The sequence below is a fragment of the Hippichthys cyanospilos genome, chromosome 11 (genome assembly GCF_059441005.1).
Source record: "Hippichthys cyanospilos isolate Australia breed blue-spotted pipefish chromosome 11, RoL_Hcya_1.0, whole genome shotgun sequence".
Taxonomy (NCBI): Eukaryota; Metazoa; Chordata; class Actinopteri; order Syngnathiformes; family Syngnathidae; genus Hippichthys; species Hippichthys cyanospilos.
In genome coordinates, this window is record NC_142379.1 from 5872957 (window position 1) to 5894909 (window position 21953).

General features: G+C 40.2%; 2 protein-coding genes across 3 annotated transcripts in view; both read left to right on the forward strand.

The window, feature by feature from the left end:
* LOC148415591 (uncharacterized) overlaps positions 1 to 7486 on the forward strand; it is a 39605-nt gene extending 32119 nt beyond the window's left edge. The window contains exons 9-14 of the mRNA XM_088427852.1: positions 2175 to 2288; positions 4468 to 4581; positions 4701 to 4747; positions 4827 to 5003; positions 5663 to 5813; positions 6069 to 7486. Of these exons, the coding sequence (XP_088283978.1) occupies positions 2175 to 2288; positions 4468 to 4581; positions 4701 to 4747; positions 4827 to 5003; positions 5663 to 5813; positions 6069 to 6529 (1064 nt within the window). The 3' untranslated portion in view covers positions 6530 to 7486. The remainder of the gene's footprint in view (positions 1 to 2174; positions 2289 to 4467; positions 4582 to 4700; positions 4748 to 4826; positions 5004 to 5662; positions 5814 to 6068) is intronic.
* Positions 7487 to 8707: 1221 nt separating this feature from the next.
* On the forward strand, positions 8708 to 20687 carry clasrp (CLK4-associating serine/arginine rich protein). Of its 2 annotated transcripts, XM_088427857.1 has the most exons (21): positions 8708 to 8818; positions 10113 to 10252; positions 10717 to 10814; positions 11602 to 11703; positions 11802 to 11881; positions 12042 to 12126; positions 12202 to 12338; positions 12469 to 12565; positions 13503 to 13581; positions 13659 to 13732; positions 14120 to 14161; positions 14250 to 14438; positions 15954 to 16226; positions 16302 to 16484; positions 16800 to 16839; positions 17776 to 17836; positions 18035 to 18093; positions 18818 to 18864; positions 18982 to 19070; positions 19717 to 19741; positions 20255 to 20687. In XM_088427857.1, the coding sequence occupies exons 2-21, from the start codon at positions 10154 to 10156 to the stop codon at positions 20307 to 20309; spliced, it is 1914 nt and encodes a 637-aa protein (XP_088283983.1). In that variant the 5' UTR covers positions 8708 to 8818; positions 10113 to 10153; the 3' UTR covers positions 20310 to 20687. The 2 variants fall into 2 exon arrangements, 1 of the variants encoding a protein (XP_088283983.1); XR_015867234.1 differs by lacking the exons at positions 19717 to 19741; positions 20255 to 20687 and having other exon boundaries at positions 16800 to 16843.
* Positions 20688 to 21953: the final 1266 nt, after the last annotated feature.

The window sequence follows — 21953 nt, forward strand, 5'->3', positions numbered from 1 at the left end:
GGGGATTATGGATGCCTGTCCTACCGCGCTACGCTGTCTACTGTGTGGCTACTTCTTTTAACATTTGCATAATTGGCTTTAAGAGCAAATGATGAGAGCAGACTACATAAATATAAATAGAGAGCACAATGTGTTTTTTTTCCAAGAAAGATGCTCTTTACCGCACTTTGCCTTCACACCTCATAAAGTCTGCGTCCGCGCCGTGAAGCGAGAAGAAAGGTCAAGCGTGTTTTGGCGGAGTAACAAGCGAGCTGTCACAGCGGCGCTTTCATCGTGTACGTCAGAGCCGAGACTGTAAACAAGACACGTTCCACATCCCCGATTTTCATCGCCATCAGGATTTGTCGGCGTGTATACAAAACAACAAGATGTTTTTTTTTTTTTTGTTATTATTACAAAAGCGAGACGAGCAGAACAACAAAGAGGGCATTTAATTTTGGTTTTGTTTGTTGCTTGAATGGCGAAAATGCAGTACGAGCAATATTAATTAAAGTCTTATATGTTTGTTTGGAATCGCCTGTTGAGTTGTCCGAGCGGCGGCTGGATTATTATTGTGCGCGGTTGAAGTCTGGTTAGGGCTAGTGGAAAATGGTTGTTGGGTTACGTAAATGGAAAAAGCTTAGGAGAGATACAGGAAGGCTTTTATTAGACAACTATGTATGAGAACCAAGATTTTAGTGCCTTTTTTTTATGACTATATTACAGAAAAATAAACATGGTCCATTTCTGGACATCCGCTGTTTATAAATATATAGAAAATATTATGTAACTCAATTAATTAGTCGTTATGTAGTTATTTGCCTTAACACATAACCTTCCCAAGAACATTAAATAAAGATACAGAGTACACAATTTATCCATACATTCAGCCGTTTGCCTTTTGTAGGTTATACAGTTCAAAAGTCTAACCAGTCTAACCACATCATTATGTTTTCAAGATATGAATTAAGCAGAATTTGATCACGTGGCGTGGCCGTTTTCTGACTCGCTGCAGATTGAAAATGAGGTTAGTTGCTCAGGAACGACCAATCACGTTTCACCACTTTACTGAGTTTAGTCGGGCTGTGATTGGCCGTTACCTGAGCTCAGAGAAACTGTTGTCGTTTTCAGTCGACAGCAAGTGGCAAAATGGCCGCTCCCCGAGATGGCTAAAAACAAGGTGGCTTTTTTCGTATTGCAAAAATACAATATTAATCAGAATATTTAAACATTTAAACTAATGCGGCTGCATTGAATAGAATCTTGGGAAAAAAAATCCCCTCTAAAAAAATTTTTTTCAAGGCTCAGATAACAACCAATCATGACTCACCTATTTTCTGTTTAGTCATGAAACGTTTGCAAGCAGAGCCGTGATTGGTCGTTACCTGAAGCTTGAGTAACTCTGATGTCATTTTCAGTCGCCATCAAGTTGCAAAATGGTCACCCCCTGAGATGGATAAAATGTGTGGATGCTTCATAATCCGCAAATGCAAAATTAATAATGAAACTGTGTTTACACAATAAGGGTTTATGTAACATATTATTGTCAAACTTTTAAAAAGGGGTCGACTTTCCCTTACAGCAGGAAATCTATTTGTACGCATCTCAGTGGCCTGCCATTTTATTTTTTAACTTGCTCTCAAGTGAAAATGACATTACAATTGCTTCGCGCTCAGATAGTGACTCACCTTTTCGGAATTTCATCATGTGACATCCTCATGCTAAGCTGAATTTCTTTAAAAAAAAAACAAAAAAAACAAACTTGCATTATGTCACATTTTTACCTAATTTCTAATGACCATTACTGCCATCTACTGTACTGGAGTGGACTATCATATTTAAATCTTTAATCAAACCTTGGAGCTGTCCTGTTTTGAGATGAGTGGAAGAAGACATTTTAACCCCTATCTCATTTCCCTCTATTACTTAAACACATTTGCTCCTCCTCCTCTTCGGCCGTTGCATATGAGAAAGTGCCAGCGTTGTGTACACAGCAGATGATTGCCTTTATCACTGTTTGCACAGAAACTGCAGAAGCAGAAGATATTTAAGGCCTCTGAAGCCACCGCATACCAGTGCATGGTTCACAGTCATACCTTTGCACACACACACGCCACATGCACATACACACGCAATACACGTCTTTCAAGCATTTCGCTGGCCAGTAGGTCATGGATGTTGTTTTCTCTTCGCAGTGGTGAGACAGTGTGACCGAAGCCCCTGCGGACCCGGGGCGACTTGTCAGGAGGCTCCAGGAGGATACCAATGCCTTTGTCCGCCTGGATGGAGCGGCAGAACCTGCCAGCTGGGTCAGTGGGTCAATATTAAAACCTTATCGGGCAAGAAGGCATGTTTGGAATGCTTCTGAGTGAGGCATTCAATTTGAGAGCTTACGAGACTTACATACGTGCACACACATGCGCGTGCACATATATATATGTATATATATATATATATATATATATATATATATATATATATATATATATATATATATATATATATGTATATATATATATGTATATATGTATATATGTATATATATATATATGTGTGTATATATATTTGTGTATATATATTTGTGTGTATATATATATATATATATATAATATATATATATATATATATATATTTGTATATCTTTGACCATACAGAATAATGACCTAAGTCATATTATACACACATTTAAAACACACATTTTTGGTTATATTCTAACAAAAAAAAAACAGTTAACTAAATAAGTTAATTAAGTAAAATTAATTATCTCCCAAAAACATTGAAACATGACTTTGGCAATAATGCTATGTTGCAAACAATATATTTTGTGTCATGTATAATTTTCCTTTTTTTACATTTTTTTTTTTGGAAAACAAATGCTGAATATTTAACAGTTTTGTTTTGTTTTTTCTTGGGGCATTTTTGTTTACTTTTATTTTTTTCAGTGCTTTTTAGTAGAATTTTTTAATTTTTTGCTGGATCACCCGTGAAGGATGGGATCTATTGTATGCAAAATATATAAATAAGTCTTCAAAATAAAGGTTGTCTTAAAAGTTGAAAATATCAAACATCACAGAAAAAAAACACAAAGTAGGATAAACTGTAGAATAAAATCATATACTAAGTGTTTGCATTTTAAATTTCTGTTTCATTTTGGACACTTGTATAATGCCATTCAAACCTCCTGTTGTCTTGTGGGTTCAATTGATACCCCCAAAAATGTTTTAAAATTAATTTTAAATAACATTCAAATTAATTTTTAAGATTTTTTTTTTTTTACGGTCAAATCACTTGCACACAAATAAAGAAAAATACCACACCAATCACAGACGTAACGTATGCGAACCGTAATCACAGCCGTGATTATATTTTCCGAGTTCAAAATGAAAGTTCTGACGCCCTTCAGATGAACTCGCACTTGATTTTAGAACAACTCTCATTAATGAGCCTCAGAGCCTCCTCACATCCATCTCCACGTGGAGCACCCTTCTCAAAATCCTTCATTTAAAACCGCTAATTACGAGTTTATTTAGACCTGTTTTCTTTCCTACGATTGAAACATGATCTCTTCATACCATGGATCTTTTTTGCTGCATTCTCGCTGAATTTCTGCATCATTCACACCGACACGCGGATACCTCCTGGCCTTCGTGTGTTGGATGCTTGTACAGTCCGGCCACACACACGCACACATTGTCTACACTCACTAGCTGCCTGGGGATTGTAACATAAAAAAAAAGATCAATTTTTCATTGTGATGAATCCTCCTACACAAGTGTGTTAAAGTGATACATAACTCTGACACTTGATAATCCCCCGTAGCTGCACACACTGCTTTCAAAGTCAGGTGATAAATGATTTGATCTTATACTGGAGGTCAGGGCTGTCTAAACTAAGGCACTGGGGCCATTTGTGGACCGCTGTTCATTTGTAAATGGCCCGCTGCGTATATTATATTTCTAAATAAGCACATATTTGTCTGTCAGTATTATTTTCTACTTATTGGTGTCAAACAGACAATGTTATATCTTTGAAACCTATATATTTTAGACAACATGTGAAATTATTTTGTATGAATATATAGATCAATTTTAAGGTCAAATTTTTGATCAAAAGGTCAAGTGAGTAAAATATGCTTGATCTTTTAGAGAGTCATTTTTTAATAACCAATAATTTGTACACTGTAAAACAGTTGGGTCAAAAATTGCCCAAATCTGGTTGAAAGGCAAACCTGACTTTTGAAGTTTTTCCTTTAACCCAACTCAGACCATTTATTCGATACAGTTTGGATCATTTTTTACCCATTTGTTGGAGAGTATAATTTTTATTCAACAATTTTTACAATCTGACTAAATAACCGAAATCTGAGCAAAATGGGACCAACCCAACTTTTTAAGTCCTTTTGACCCAAAGGTCGGGTCAGTCCATTTTTTTCATTTTTTTGGTATTGGTTGAAAAATGTTCAACTGATGTCATCTTTCCACCATTCAGATGCTGATGAGTGTGAAATGAAAATATGCGCTCATGCCCGTTCTTGCCGCAACCTGATTGGTGGATACTTGTGTGACTGTCTTCCTGGATGGGCGGGGCCAAACTGTGACATCAGTGAGTTTGACGTTTATCGGTTTCACAGCCACAAGCCTAGGCATTCTTTCATTCATTTATAAAATTGCATTTAGTTGTAAATAATTATGCAATTATTTGACTTTTTTTTAATGTATCAGGGAACAACACCTGTCAGAACTTGTGCCTCAATGGCGGACATTGTGAGGTGAGTGAATATATTTCAGAATAATTGCATATGTTCACAGACTGAACAAAAAAACAGACTTTAAACTGCTTCCATGTAGGACCAGAAGTCAGGGTCCAGATGTGTGTGCCCGTCGGGCTTCTCAGGAAAATACTGCCAAATTCGCCTCGGCCCTTGCGATAGTGCCCCCTGTCTGCACGGAGGGAAATGCACGGAGAGGGATGAACACACTGTCGCCTGCAACTGCCCTTTGGGGTATTCTGGAATCTTCTGTGAGGTTGGTAGAACACCATAGCGCATTGGAAAGACTCAAATATATGGTTATTTCCCCCTCTAAAATTCAGTTTTACTTTTATAAATGCTAATAAAAGTTGTTGTTTTTTTCAATAGAACATGCATTTTTTTGTCACAATATTAAATGGTTTCCCCTTAAAATGCTATTAGTTAATTCTATTAATTCTTTTGACTTTACTTATTGTGAGATTATGAGAAAATATTCTACTTTTTATCTTTCAAATATTTGAAAAAGTCCAGAATATATGAAACACATTTTGAGTTATTATTGGAGAAGATATTTTAAACTAAAAGGTACACAACTGTAATCTCCAAAATACCAATTTTAACTTCTAAACAATTTAATTTTATTAAATACTACTTTTCTGTCTTAAGCATGTGATTTTTATATTTAGAAAATTCAATGTATTTTCCTTAAATAAGCAACATTTTAAAAAAAATATAAACATATTCTTTATAGATTATGACTTTATTCTTGCATAAAATTTAGGGGAAATTTGAAAACGACATCTAAAATAATATACACTTTTTCTTTAAAACCAAAAAGCTAAAAAATGTACAAATGTAACCTTTAAAATATACAACTCTATTCGCACGCATTGCTCACTTTTTCTTTTCCTTTTACTCCTTTGTATACTACAGAACATATTGGATGTGTGCAACCCCAATCCCTGCTTGCAGGGGATGCCCTGTCACAACATTGATGGCAGGTACATGTGTGCCTGTCCGGAGGGTTACCATGGAAACGAATGCCTAAGCCTCAAGAGCCCCTGTTTTGGCCCTCACTGTCCAGGTCAGTGGATGGATGGATGGATGGAGGGATGGATGGATGGATGGATGGATGGATGGATGGATGATGGATGGATGGATGGATGGATGGATGGATGGCTGGACGGACGGATGGACGGATTAGACGCTTGGTTGCATCTGATGGATATATTAAATGAAATAGATGGAGGGACTACAAGGGAAAATCCCAAACTGTTTTTTGTGTGTCTTTTTTGACACGATTTGATTCATGTATGACATATTTTGCCGGCGGCTCCAGGTGCCATGTCAGACACCAAAGGAGGCATCAGTTTCTACATGATCCTGTTGGGCATCGTGGCGTTGGTAACAGTCTGCTGCTGCACTGCGTGCGCCTTGGTCCTCTCCCACCTGCAGCACAAGCGGAAAAAGCAGCAGGCCGTCCCGTCCGAAGAGGGCGCCATCAACAACCAGAGGGAGTACGTCAACCTCATCCGAAACCTGGACAACCTCGTCCCCCCGCACCTCCCCCCTCCCGCCGCCCCCCTGGTTCAGACGCCGCCGAGCACGGCCACAGCCGCTGCCGTGAGCCCGCACTGCTATGAGGAAATCGAGCTAACACTCCCTCCGTCTCCGGCCCCTTCGCACTCGTCGTCCCCTGGGCTAAAGCAGGGCCGCGCCCCAAAATTGGATATTTCCAACCGTGAACGGGAAAAGCTAAACCGCATCCACTGCACAGACAACCACGAGCTTCAAGTGTGACCCTTTAACTCTTATTTTATTCTGCGTACTTTGCACTCTCGCTCACAGGGTCCACCTTTCTTGTTTGGCCTATCGTGTCTTGGGGACTCTTCAGGCGATGTCGTGAGCTTGGATACTCAAGCTGCATTTCCATCTAAAGTTCCAAGGACTTTTAGTAGTCCCGGTACTATGACACTATCACAAAACTGCTTTGAAGGAGAAGACGCGCAACTGTCAATGGAGATGTCATGTGATGTATGTGGTGTGTCGTATTGGTCATCGTGAGTAACCCATGAGAATTGGGGGTCCGAATTGCCATCATGAATTTCGAACAGATTTAGACTACAAATGGAGACAAGGTGAAAAAATGGCAAAAAAAACGATCCAATCAGTGTTGTTCAGCACTATAGACCACGCCCAAAGTTTTTTTTTTTTTTTTTTTTTAAGCATAGCTTCACATTCTAGACACACAAGTCCTCAAAAGTTTCCAGAGTTTGGTGGGAATGTGCCGCAGTGATTTCCGAGTGGCCGAAATTCAGGACGGAATCTGTGCGGACTGTTGATGATCGAATGAATGGATGATTATTTAAATTACAACTGGGTGAATGTGAGATTATTTAAAGCAGCGAACACACACATTCTTATATTTACAAAGGGGTGGCTTCACTTTCCAACACATTGAACTGGACCTGCATTTGTGATTGAAGGACTTTACAAAATATGAAATAGGACACAATCCTCAGAATTGTGCTTCAAGGCCTCGTGGATTTAAAAAACAAAAAACAAACATACACTGTTGCCTGTTTTGTTTCTGTGATGCTCCATTTTTTTTATTCCACCAGTAAGATCGTTTTTGTACATAACTATTGTAAATATCGATGCCTCGCTTTTTTTGTTTGTTTTTTTATTTTGTACTGTGGGTCAGTCAGAGAGTATTACTTCTGTTGTTTGACCGTAATAAAAGTGCATTTAACAGTTTGTATTTCTGAGACTTTAAAGCTGGAGAATGGGACTTTCATTTTTCTAATTGTGATCCCTATGGAATTTTGCCAATATTATCGCAATAATGTCTCAGTCGAACGTACCTCAGTAAATTTATCATGGAAAGTTCCGGAAGTGAGGTCAGCCAAATTTGGATTGCAGAACAAATCAAATTATTTGTTTTATTAACTCTAATAACTATACTATTGATTCTCATCTGAAGCGGATAAGTATATGGCATTTTGAAAATATTAATTATTACACTTCATTTTTTACAAGTTCATTTTTTATACGTTAACTTGTCTTATTCGTCAAGGCGACTCAGGTGGTTTTGGGCGATGCTTTAGCGCCCTCTACTGACCAGCTCTGACTGGTTTATTATAAATTGAATTTCGAGTGTTTGTCTCAATGAGGGTCTAAAAATGACTGGTGAATGAAGAATAGAAGTACTATTACTTTAAGCATGTAATTATTAAATTAAGCAATTAATTTAGGTACCACTATTACTTTAGGTGCATACGTATATATAATAACTTGCACTCGCAAGTTTTCAAGTCGCAAACTCAACACAATTTAAAGTCGGACATTTTACATACTGTATTAGTCTCCTAATCAGCTTTAACTAAATGTGGTACAGTAGGAAGTGAATGAAATATTTCAATTGTTAAAAATTGACCAGGACAATTATTGCTGAATAAATGTAAGTGGTGTTGGTTGTGCAGCAATTTAGTAACTGTGTGAAAGGAAAGGCGTTTTGTCGACAACAGGGATGCAGACAACAGTTAATGGATGTGACAAACATGAACTTTGGCCCGTGCAAACAGCAGCCGGCCGGTAAGGCTTCCTGTAACCGCCATACTCAGGAGGAAATGGAGGAAACACAGCGCACGTTTTACACCTGCTGTGTGCCCCAGGATCTCACATGTGACAACATGTATGCTCGCAGGGCAAGCGCTTCAACCTTAAACGCAATAAAATCTTAAGTGCAACTTTGTTCAAGTTGTGTGAACGCCTTATTATCCTCGAAAACTTGATTTGACCTTGAAAAAAAGTTTGGCATTTTGAAGCATTTGTGTTATTTCCTATTTAAAAAATTATAAGCTCTGCAGATGTTTTGTCTTTATTGGTTTAATCATCACTATCCTTACAATTTGCAAGCTGTAATGATGAGGTTAGAAATCATCCAGACCAGCGGGGGGCGCTATTGTCGCCCACCGAAAACCACGAAGTAAAAAAAAAAAAAAAAGCAGCTTGGAAGAAGGCGTGTACGCTGGCAGCTTTGACTCGGCGAAAACAACCCAGTTTTATATTTGTTGCCCCAAAAAATAGGTAAGCCATGTCCATGGTAAATGTCATTAAGTTTAATTTTTGTAATTCCTTACGCAAACCTTTTTTTTTTCGTTCGCTGTGGTGCTGTTAGCTGCTCTTTGGCCAAGCTAAGCTAAACTAGCTTCTCGGTGAAGAGGCCCGTTTGCGGCTACACGCGCTAGCCGTCAATTCGCCGAGCCTCCCGACAAACGCTACGTGCTCTGAAAACATTTTTCCTGTCTTCTTTTTGTATCAGAATTTGTTTATAAGTGACGTGAAACTAGAAAATAAATATGTCAGGCGAATACAAATAGGCAAGCTATATTTACCCGTTCCCACTTTCAACTTGAATGAAATCTGGTGGTAAGTGCTTACTCCTCTACATTTATCGTACGATAAATTGCTTTACACGTACTCAAATCACTAGCAATAATAGATGATGGAATCTGATATTTGTTGATGAACTTGTACAATCCGTGATTCTCTTTCAGCAGTTTTTGGTTCACAAAATTACGATAATTCGCAGTGTAATTGATTAAGTAATAGCACCTGCTGCTTTTAATAGTCATGTAGTGCCTTCTGTCGAAGTATTTATTTTATAAAACGTGCAAAAATCTATATTAAAGTTGCAAAGATTTGGGCAAATTTAGCCTTTATATGAGACTTTTTGATTAGGCAATAATTTTAGTACCTGCATCTAACTAGCAAAAATTTTAGTTTGTTGGCATTGAGTGGAATCTTTGCATCTCTAGAATCATCACCTTTCATGTTGTGTTCAACCATTAGCATTGCATCATGACAGTTTGCAAGCCATTTTCAAGTCTTAAATTGGGTAATTGTTAGTAAAAAAAAAAAAACAAAAAAAAAAAAACATGGAACACTGGTTAGCACATCTGCCTCACATGCAGAGGCAGTGGGTTCGATTCTGGCTCCGGTCTTCTTGCGTGGGGTTTGCATGTTCTCCCTGTGCCCAGTTTTTTTTCTCTGGTTACTCCAGCCTCCTTCCATATTCCATAAAACATGCTTGGTAGTTATATTGGACACTCAACCAGTTCAAGGAGTACCCCGAAGACTGCCGGGATAGGCTCCAGCATGCCTGTGACCCTAGTTAGGATAAGCAACTAAGAAAATGGGTAGATACTGACGTGTGGACTCACCAATAGTATACATTTTCGAAGAATATTGACTCCACACAGAGTGTGACTTGTGCTATTTTGGCCCAACGTCTAGGTCGGACGCCAAGGCCTAATGGAACCTCCAAAAAAAATAAAAGAATACTAACTCACTCTCTCTCCTGTCCTTTTCTTCACTGCAGCAACCGTGCCCCGCCGCGCCCCCACGCCCAGCGGCGCCGTCATGTGGCAGGAGGCCCGCAAGCACGAGCGCAAGCTCCGTGGCATGATGGTCGACTACAAGCGACGTGGCGAGCGCCGTCGAGAGTACTACGAGAAGATTGTAAGTGGAGTTGAAAATGTTCAAAATTGGGAACCTAGACAATGGCTATTAAGGGGAACTATCATATTAATACAAAAATTATATTTTGCTTGTTTTTTTTCTCTCCTTTTTTATGGATTTATTCCTTTTCTTTAAATTACCCTGTTGCTTGATAACTTATAGTGATGTTTCCAAAGATTTACAAAATTCCCTGGCTCTTCCTTCAATGAAAATTTACTGAATATTCTCCACCCTTAATCTCAAGCGATGATGTCGCTTGCTTGCGTGATAAGAGCTCTGCCTCGTTGCTCCTCGTTTTCCATCCCTCTGACTTGTTCTGTAGCTGCCACTTTGTGTTGACCTGAGCTGACTCATTTCACTTTGTAAAAGTTTAAACATTAGGTAACAGCGGAGCTGCCATGGGAGCAAAGTTGACACAACTGTTACGGCCTTTTGACTTCTGCTCATTCTGCTCTTCCTTTTAGAAAAAAGATCCGGCCCAGTTCCTCCAGGTTCATGGACGAGCCTACAAGATCCACCTGGATCCTGCTGTGGCGCTGGCTGCGGAGGCTCCCATCAATATGTGAGGGGACAAAGAAAGCATAAGCCTAAGTGATCTTCCAAATTGGCACAAATGATTTTATATAATATATATATATAATTTTTTTCTTTTCAATGTGTGTGCAGTCTTCCTTTTGTGAAATAGGCTGTATGTTGTAGCAAGCATCCAAATTAAGATAATTTATTTTCATGCAGTTTTGTTGTAGTTGTTATTTAGTACAACCTGTATAAGTTGGTTTTGAAATTTGTTTTAATATTATATCAGTAATTATCCGTGGGGTATACCGATACTATATTATCTGTCAGGCCGATCCTTATCTCCAAATATTGTTTACATGTGAAGGCCGGTGATACCAGTGGGGTTGTCCCGAGATAACTTTTTCACTTAGAGATATCGATATTGATCCAATACAATATCAGGAATCTGACCAATATAATCCAATATTGTATTTTTCTTTGGTGTTCAAATCGGACCTATATAGGATCAGGTTCCTCTAGATATCATCTATGACACTTCAGGCAAAAGAAAATTTGACATCAAGTCCTCTACAGTAGTCGATCCTACACACAGGTCTGACACATCGGTGAATTGAAGAAGTCTTTCTTTACAAAAATTAGTATTAGTGCTATCAGTACAGATCGGTAAGTACTCGGATAATTACTCATGTTGGTATAGGTCTGGGGGAAAAAAACAGTTTAGTTTTAATTTAGTAAAGTATAACGACATTAAAACTATAATCACTTGTGCATTTTATTTTTGGTAGCATTTTAACGGCGATTGACTGTTTCTGGTGTGTGTCCTCTTGCAGGATGCCTTGGCAAGGTGACGCAACCAACATGATTGACCGCTTTGACGTGCGAGCTCACCTCGACTACGTCCCCACCTACACGCCTCCGCTCATCACCGCGCCGTGAGTTCAGCTCATTTGACATTTTTCCTACCTCTTTTATCCTTGTTTCGTTTTGTCCCACAAGAAACACTGTTTTATCACCTCCGTTTTTTTTGCAGAACCCCTGAACAGGAACTGGAGGAGAGGAAGTGCAATTACGAACGCTACAGAGGCTTGGTGCAAAACGACTTTGCCAACAGTCAGTCACATGTTCTTTGACATCCAGCACAACTGCAAATGATAATTGTCTCGGTGCATCAAGATCATGATGAACAATATTAACTCTCCATTAAGGGGCCTTTTAGAGGATAGGATTTTGCTGCAATCCTGTGCTTAAACTCTCTGGTGTCCCCGCGCAGTCTCTGAGGAGCAGTGTTTGTACCAGATCTATGTGGATGAGCTGTACGGTGGCCTACAGAAGCCAAACGAGGAAGAGAAAAAAAAGTGTGTTCAGTAGATATCTAATGTTTGTAGCCGCGAGAGAGGAAACGTTTAAGAGCGGCAATTGTTTGGACGCAGGCTGGCCGAGAAAAAGGTTGCCATTGGTTACACATATGAGGACAGCACCGTGACAGAACCTGATCCTGCCTCAGACAAAGACGAAGACAACTCGGAGAACAGCGAATCCGAAGAAGATGAGGTCATCCCAGATATTGGTGAGCAGTAATATTCAAAGCATTCTATGGTCTCAGTTTTTTTTTCTCAGCTCTCTAATGAATTGAGCATGACAAGCATGGTTGCAAAATAAGTGAAGAGGTGACAATAGCTTGTGTGCCGGTGCGGCAGATGTGGAAGTGGACGTGGACGAGCTGAACCACGAACAGGAGGCGGAGCTCAACAAAACCGCCACTCCCTACGGAATGGCTGAAGGAGACTTTGTCAGGTAGTATTTCAAATCCACAATCACTGTTTTTCAATTAAAATGAATAATAATTAGGATTGAGAGCAAATACTTGGCTCCGGGGCGTTGGTTCTCAGTTGGGGCTGCATGAAATTTTAACGTACTCTACATAGTTTCTGCAGGTTTGCAATTTTTTTTTTTTTTTTTTTTTTTGATGCCCTGACAACAATAGTATAGTTGTCTTTTCATATTAGGAGCAAATTAGTTGAAATGTGTTATGGTTAAATTGTATTAAAGAGACTTGTTCACAAAAATAAACTTTTAATTTTCTTAGTTTTATACGGATGCACACTGTTTTTTTAATGATATTATTTGTCTTCTTTTTTTCGTCCAAAACTACTTTACCTTTTTCGCAAAAACTGTTTCACGCGGGGTTCATCGTTGATAACAGGTTCAGAACCACTGCACTAGGGTGCTGCGCTGCCTCATAAAATAACGCAGTTGTTAATTCATAGGCGCTCTCTATTTCTTATCATTGGCACCAGATGGCGCCATTCACTCTGTTAATGCAGTGGTTTCCTTGCCTTTTAGGTTATTGGTTGGCCACTTCGGGGATTTGACATTGAAGTACAGTCCATATGTAAATATGGAGTACATTTAGAGCAATGACGATCAAGATTTCCATTCTTTGCACCTTTTCAATGTTTTTCCGAAGAGCCTGGATTCCATGATGACATTTTCTTATATTTAACACAAAAAAATAACTGATGACACTTTCTGTAAACAGCACTGACTCATTTTCAACTATCATTTTCACACTCTGCCGTGTTAATAGTAACGAGGGAATTTTATAGGTCTGACGTCGCTTAAGGCATTCAGTTAGGTTTGTCACTGCGCTTTTATTTTTCGACAGCAGTAAAAATGTCATTAAGAAGGTGTTGAGCTTGACTTAAACGTACATGGTAATTGTGCCCGTCAGGATGTTGAGGAAGGACAAAGAGGAGGTGGAGGCCATCAAGCATGCCAAGGCGCTGGAGGCGGAAAAAGCCATGTACTCGGTACGGGGAAGACTCTTATAGCAAGATGCCTGTGTGTGTTTGTTTCGTACCTTATGTGATATGCTCGCTGATTTAAGGGCCGTCGTTCTCGCCGACAAAGGCGAGAGTTTCGTGAGAAAAGACTAAAAGGACGGCAAATCAGCCCACCCAGGTAAATCCATATCTGTATAAGGTACACAACTTTATGTATATTCTGTTATCCAATTTTTTTTTAGATTTTATACTTTTGTTTTTCATGTTCCTTATTTTTTTTTAACTATGTAATTAGAAACTGATCTAACAGTATGTTTGATGTATTAAGAGATTGTCACTACTAAACTGAAGAATAAAGAGAGATTACATTTATGTATCATTTTTAAGAATGAAATAGTTTTTGCTAATTGGATCCAATTATTATTAATGTGCAATGTATATTTAAAGGTATAGGTTTTACAAGAAAATTACTTCAGTTAAGCTAAAAGGGCTAAATAGGTATAGCAGCCGTATAATAGATTCAACAAAGCAGGTTTCACTTTTTATTTTCTTGCTTCTCCATCAGCTACGCCAGAAGAGACAGTCCAACGTACGATCCTTACAAACGGTGCGTTCACTTCTTTTTTTTTTCCTCCCCCACAATGTTGTCCTAGTCTCCATTTTGTTTTAACAATGATTTTCTCTTTCGTTCTCAGGCCGGAGTCAGAATCCAGCTCTGATTCACGCTCGCGCTCCAGGACCCCCGGTCTGGAAAAAATCACCTTCATCACCAGCTTCGGCGGCAGCGACGACGAAACAACGGCAGCCGCAGCACAGGCCGCCACCCCCCAGTCCGGCCACGGCTCCTACGCGCAGCACCCCGCAGGTCATAGCAGGGGCTCCCGGTCGGTAACTTTCCCTCCTCCTGGCTTTTAATTGGTTAGTCTGTTGACATGATCGCTGGCAAAGGGGGATTCCTCTCATTCAGTGCTGGTTTATTTGTTTATTGTTTGAGTAATGGAGGTGAGGTTCATTAATCTTCAGAAGACATTGATAAGCATGTTGTACTAAGAAATTTAGGCCATGTCTACACAAACAGAAATATTTCCCAAAATGTATGTTTTCTGCACAAAAGCACATTTGGCTCTCGTGCATTCCGTTCACTAATTTGGTTTTACTTGTCCTGAGGCCTGTTGCTATACGCAAATCGTATCATCTTACATGAAGGAAAAAGACATAGTATTGTATGTGCATATATCATTTACATCGGGCGTATTTGGCGTACTTTTTGTTTTTCCTGCCACAAAGTCTACTTTTCCAGCAGTCAACCTCCTGCGATCTTTTTTTTCTTGGGGTGGGGGGGTCCTTTTGACATTTAACTGCTGGTGGTAATAGTGGCAAAAGTCAGAATTCATAATGTCCATTGTTTATAAATATAATGATTAAATTTGGGGATGTCCTGCACCCACACAGTCTGGCAATCTGGTATGACTGAATGCATACTGCCCTGCAGGATTGAAATTTCCGTTTTTATTTATTAAATTTTTCAGCGCGGGTGTTATTTTAAGCTATGTAGATATCACTGTTGATTCTGCAACAGTTCTTAATATTTTTGGTCCCCTTATTAGGTGTTCTATATTGTTACCTTAGAGAATTTGAGTACTATAAAATTAGGAACTAAGTGATTTTCTGTTTTGTTTCTCAGTTCTAGTTTTACATTGCACCTGAGAAACAAGTGACGTTTTCATTTAAATATTGTCAAATCTTTCTAACTGTCGCCCCTAGCAGGCGACCAGGTGTTACTACATGAAATAATTGTGCTTTAAAAGTACTTTTGAAGCCTGTACAGTACATATGCTAAACTAACTGGCACATTTAGCATCCCCTGATCTACAGAGAGATTGCTATACTAGCACTCTGTAGAAAGCAAATTCAAAGATATTTATAATATTTCCCCTTAAACTCATTCACTGCCATCGATGGCCTTAGGGTCAAGATCAGGCTCAAGATCACTTTTTACTGGGATGACAGCAAGCTCTATAGGTCAAAGATGCAGTTTAACTGGGATGGCAGGAATGAGATCATGTGTCGCATTTCCAATAATCCTAAGTCTAAAGGCTCCTTTTTTCCTTGCTCAACATAGAGGCTTTACTTCTGTAAAGACCTACATTTGCGTATTGCAGAAAGACCAAAATGCATAGGAAAAATAAGATTTTTGCAGAGGAAATATGCATGTTTGTGTGAACATGGCCACCATAGTGATTTGACTTAAGCATCTAACGCTGCATGACATATTACAAGCAATCACATCAATCAATCAGAGTAATAGAGTCATCAACTGTACTCCTTTTAAATAGAAGGAAACATTTAGGTTAGGTGCTGGTCCGTTCTTTTGGCAAACTTTGCCTCATTTTGTCCAGGAGACGAAGATCTTCATCGAGTCGTTCTCCTTCATACTCCTCCTCTGACTCTTCGTCACGGTCCTCGTCTTCGTCCTCCCGTTCACATCACGGAGCAAGGCGAGGAAGGGACGGCCGGCGTTCCCGGACCCACTCCCGCCTGAGACGACATTCCCGCTCGTACTCGCGGGACCGAGCAAGCTCCCGAAGAAGACGCGAGCGGACGCGGTCTAGATCACGAACCAGAGAGCGAGCCCGGGAGAGGGGGCGATACTCGTCAAGGAGACGGACAAGGTGAAGACGCGTCCTTCATTAGACTTTCATCTCTAACCAGGTGCGTCCATGACCTGACCGCCTATGGGGTTTCAGATCCCGCTCCAGCTCACGGCAGGGGGGTTCCTCTCGGCGAAGCGTCCGCGGCGGCGGTCACCGGCGGGGCGAGAGCAGCAGCGGCAGTCCCTCGCCGTCACCCGACCGCCAAAACCACAGCCCCTCTCCTGACAACAGAGGACCCCCTATTTCTGCTAACGCTGTTACAGACAAACTAAGAAAGTAAGACCATGGTGGCATTTTCTGAATTGAACTAGTCTTTTGTATACCTTTTTTGGAGAGGCATGATTACACGCGCGCCCCTGTGCACTTTCAGTCCAGCTTAAAAAATCAGAAAACTATTATATATTTTATTTGTTTATTTCATCCAAAAATAAATCAAATGTCCGTCACAGCATCGTTACGTTGAGCACAAGTTCAAAAAGGATTCACATCCAAATTATACACCTTCAAATTGAGAGCTTCTACTGTACGTTTATGGCGGACGTCCACTGTCTGTTGTCCTAACTTGTCCACGTTTCCTTGTCGCCCCCGCAGGCCTGAAACAGCTGGTGGTAAAAAGACGGGAGCTGCCAAAGTCAGTAAGAATTTGATGTAGCAGAGGTTTCTTGCTAAAGCCTACTACGCCTCCCTCATCCCTGACAGGCAGACGTGGCCGCCGTCCGTCCACCACGCGCCGACGTAGAAACCCCTTGAAAATAATCTTTCTTCTCTTTTAATCCCACACACATAGCCCTTTTTAGTCAAAGGCTTTTTTTTTTTTTTAAACAAGTCAGTGCTTCAGTGGTCTGGACTTGATTGTCTTAGTGTGCATGTTGCTCATATTTTTGTTTTGTTCCGGCTAATGAGTGTGTCCAACTCAAGCCATGACGACTTTGCTGGGTGTGGACAAACGTCTGGGCTTGTTGAAACAAATGAACAAATTTCAATGTCCTACGGTTCTAAACTGTGAGATCACAGAGTGTGATAGTGGTTTACTGTCAATCATCGTGGACGTTTTTGTTTTCTTGTACTGTCCTCCTGCTCCTCCCCTCCGCCGCTGCTTGTTCAACTTTTCCTGGCAAAGAGTCGTCGAAGCTTTGCATACACGCCAGGCAGGCCTCTCCGAGTTGCGCTCGCCCTCCCGCGTTAGACTCGCCTGCGGTGTTGTGACCTGCCGTTTTTCTTGCCTGGCCAGGTTTGAACAGCCCACTGCTGGGTGTGTCGGCGGCAAAGCGCCACTGGCTCTTTAGTGAACTCGCTGGACCTGAACTTGCTCGTTTCACGTAGCGGCCCTCGCTGCTCCCTCGGCTGTCCTCGCGCATTAAGCTCACCCGCCCCTCTACACTTTGTGCCTTTTTTTTTTGTGTATATTCCTTATTTGCTGGACACTTGTTTTAAGGCCACATGTGAGGAACAGTTACATATATCATGATGTACTTTATTCACCTGTTGCACACTTTGATTATTTCAAATTCCAAATTGTTTTGAGCACACTGTGGTCAAGTTGCTAATACAAATGTGTCGCCCGCAGTCCAAGCTGACGCCGCAGGAGAAGCTCAAGCTCCGAATGCAGAAGGCCCTCAACAGGCAGTGTGAGTGCACACAACAACAACAACCATACAACTTTTCAATTCTCATATTGGAGCCTAGAGAACTGTCCGATCCTTATCTAGGTCCAAGATATCTGCAGAAGTTTATTCATTTATAGTCAATAATATTGGATCTGGACACAATAAGTGAGACCTATTACTTATGAGGCAAGTTTTGCTGATTGTTGTGTCCACCCGCAGCCAAGGCGGATAAGAAAGCGGCTCAGGTGAAAATTCAGCAGCAGGAGCACAAGCGACAGGTGTGTTTGGGTTTTTTGTTTTTTTTTTCCCTCTGTGTATTTATACATGCATGTTCTTTTCTGTTTGTGAACGTTCATGTGTGTTTTGTTTGTATTCATGTACTTATGGTGGCGTGTGTTTGTGTGCTTCTGCCTGTTTGTCCATGTTTGAACATGGGTTTATGTTTGTGTATATATTTTTTTTCTGTATTTATGCATGTTCATCTGTATTGTTGTTTTGTTTGTTTTCATTAATTTGGGTGTTTTTTGTGTTGTTTTTTTCTGTGTGTGTCGGTTCGTGAGTTTGTTCGCCCATATTTTTGTTTCTTCATGTGTTTTTATTTGATTTATTAGTGTGTTCTGTGATGATTGTCTATTTTCATGTTTTGTCTATTTGTGTGTCTGTTTGGCCTTGTGTGTTCCCATGTGTTCATTTATGTTTTTGCTTTGTCATGTGTTTGTTTGCTTGCGTATTTGTTAGTATGTGATGCATACGTGTCTTGCTTTCTCATTGTCTATGGATAATACAATATTAGAGGGATAGAGGAACAAGGTCTTTTTTTTTTGTTTGTTTTTTTTGTCCTCGAACGAAATTACAAACAATAAAAATATCACTCACTTTTTTTTTTTTTATGTGGCATGCAAACACATCTAAAAATCCACCAAAAAAACGCACGTATGAAACAAACAACTTTAGTTTTGTCAAAAAGGCCCTTTTTGTAATTGCCCTCTGATTGTTTGATAGGAGAGAGAGGGAGAACTACGAGCCATGGCACGCAAGATACGCATGAAGTAAGGCAGCGTGCGCGCGCGCGCTCGCGTTTGGAGCATGTGTGCCTGTGTACGCAGGTGGACCGTTTGGTATTTGAGGGTGTTGCAATGGTCTGACCTCAAGGCTTCTCTGTTTAGGGAGCGTGAGCGACGCGAAAAAGAGCGGGATGAATGGGAGCGCCAGTACGGACGCCAGAGCAGCAACTCGCCCTCTCCCTCCAAATATGGTAAGACTGCCAGGGTCAGCCTCTTCGACAGAGCAAACATGTACCAGCCAAGGGACAAGTTTGGGATCATTTTCAATTTAAGGAAGTAACAAAAATAATGTACAATTATTGCAAAGTGTAAAAGGCATGCTTTTCAAAAGAGCACACGGTCTGTATTACCCAAGAATGTTACTTGTGACTTCAACCTTTTTAGTTGTTGAAATTCCGAAAAGTAGGGGGCAGTCAAGTATGAAATGCGCCCAGCCTGCTAATCAAGAAGAGGAAGGAGAAAAACTCCTGTTATTGTCCTCATAGTAGCAAACAAGCAGCTTCACTCTTAGGTTTTCTCCAAGAATACTGTTGACTCATCGTCTGGAAGAGATTTTAAGGACACTATTACATATGTAATGTCCATAGAACATTATGTTTGTATGAACTAAATAGTTTTGTGTTTGTTGACCTTGAACGGTAATCACTAGCATGGTAATGTCAATCGCTAATTTGCAAATTTTCTCAGTGTAAAAATGTATATTATTGAGTAGTTTATATCCACTCGCTACAACTCACGTTCGCATTTAGTAGATTATTTAAAAAAAATAAAAGGGGGGTGGAATTACTCTTAATCAAGTGTGTTCTAATGCCACCTCTCTGTGCTCCTGTCCCTCAGGCCGAGATTCCAGCTCATCCAGGAGGTATGTGTGGACTCCTCTTCCTCTTCTCATACTGTTCAGCTCACTATTATTTATGCTTTATTAAAATTCTCTCTCAACCCCAACAGCCTGTGAAGGCTAACAAAAGGTAGCTAGTGTAACAGCCTACCACATGCCGTGCAGCTGCAGTTAAATAACTCAAAAACATGTAATAAGCACATTCATACACAATACACAACTGAACACATGAAAAGTCAACTCTGACGCCCATGTCACTCACCAGTTCAGGGCCCGCCTTTTGAAAGCCGCAACTAGATGAGTGAGAGGAAATCAATTGAAGAGACTCAAACGACACAATAGCAAGCTTCAAATGACTTATCACGATTCCTATCAAGTGCCGTGTCGGTGATTTTGGTTTTTGTCATGAGGTCATCAACACAATATTGGTTAGCCATCGGTGTGGAATCTTGCAAGGCAGTCAAACAATTGTTAGGTTTGGTGTCCATTTTTCTAATCGTTTTGTTTTTGTTTCCTTCTTCTTTTTGTTTTCTTAAGGAGATATCGTTCCCGGTCCCGATCTCGCTCCAGAAGCCCGTACAGCAGATACTGAGTTGAAATCAAGCAGAACATAGGGCCAAGGTGACTGTTGTTAGACACACAAACACCTCCAACATGTACAAAATGTAAAGAACCTGTTCTCTCTCAAGTCAAAGACACACACATGTATGTCTGACCTTGTGGGTTTTCTGCCATTTTTTTTTTTTTAATGTGTGTGTGTGTGTGTGGATTGAAAAGACCCCCCCCCCCAACCACCGCATGCTCCTTGTATTTCACTTTAAATACACGTCTTCCACTCTGGAGTTTTACACTTAATTTCTGCGCTAAATGCTAAATCTTCCTGATTGCATCAAATGTCTAACTTGATCTTTCTATAAACACAATGGTCCTTGCTCTGCCTTGTCCCAATAAAAGTTATCATGAAGCAAAATGGTGTTTTATGTTGCTGTTTATTGTCTCTCAGAGCTGTATTGACTTTTCTTTTTTTTTGTCGGGGGGGGGGGGGTTATTGTTACATAAAACTATAACTGCTTTCATTTCAGGATGGTGTTTACCTAAAGGAACTAACATATTTTAACCCTGCCTCAAACTTTGACATTAAAAGAAAACTCTACAGGTAAGCAACTGGGCACAAATGTGAGATATTAAAAAAAAAAAAAATCACTATCTTAATTTTCTGGTAACACTAAAGTTGTATTAACTTCCTGTGTGTATTTTTTGACAGTCCTTGTAGTGTTAGGAAGTTTCAAATGTGGCTAATGGCGCCTTATCTGCTTAAGCCTAAGTACTCAAAAACCAGCAGTTGTCCAATTTTATTAGGTTAGAAACAAGGTTTTACATTTATTTTTTTGCAATTTTAGCAAAACTACAATTGCATCAAAATATGAATGTTTTTTTCTTAGTGCTGTGAAGAAAAAAGCAGAAGTGAATCGTCTTGTGGGGACACCTGTGATACCCAAAAGTAGTTCCTCTGAAAAATGAAACTTAATGGGCTCAATCAGGTATTTGTTCAAATTCTGCCAAAAAATAGAAAAGTACATGTGGTTCCTCAGTTTGAATGTAGGGTGGTTGGAATGACACGGTCAACCAGTTTGTGCAGCTGCAAAAATGGCTTGATGACTACATGAATGTATTGTTTATGGCCTTTAAGTGTCTTGAACACAATTTACTGTAATTATGGCTTTACGACTTTACTAGTGTGTAATAATAAGCTGATGCACTTTTTTCAAAATTTGTGTTTATTGTGGGTGGCTCGGTGGCGCAGCGGTTAGTACATCGGCCTTCCTATGTGGAGTTTGCATGTTCTCCCCGAGCCAACGTGGGTTCTCTCCAGTCCCTCCGGCTTCCTGCTGCGACCCTTGTGAGGATAAGTGGCTCTAAAAAAAAAATGGGCCGATGGGTGGATGTTCTATTGTTGCTGGAATACAACACCTTCATATACAAGTAGGCATGAGCTTATTATGACTTAAGTGTGGGGGGCGGGGGCTCATAAGCCGTGCAAAATCTAATTTTTACCTGCGATTTTAACTTTTTTTTTTTTTTGCTCCCCTCCTCTAGGGGAGGGGTGAGTAGTTACGCACGCACCAAGGCAGGAGATGGCAGGATGTAAAACAAGCAGGTGAGCCGTGATTGGTTGTTACCTTAGCCCTCTGCAACTGTCATTTTCAGTCAACAGCAAGCGACAAAATGGCCGTCG

Excerpts from the sequence above, each read along its gene's own strand:
- clasrp (XM_088427857.1), top strand. The coding sequence starts at position 10,154 with ATGTGGCAGGAGGCCCGCAAGCACGAGCGCAAGCTCCGTGGCATGATG. Across the intron at positions 13,582-13,658 it reads CGGAAAAAGCCATGTACTCG|GGCCGTCGTTCTCGCCGACA; the intron begins GTACGGGGAAGA and ends CGCTGATTTAAG. Across the intron at positions 19,071-19,716 it reads GCCCTCTCCCTCCAAATATG|GCCGAGATTCCAGCTCATCC; the intron begins GTAAGACTGCCA and ends CCTGTCCCTCAG.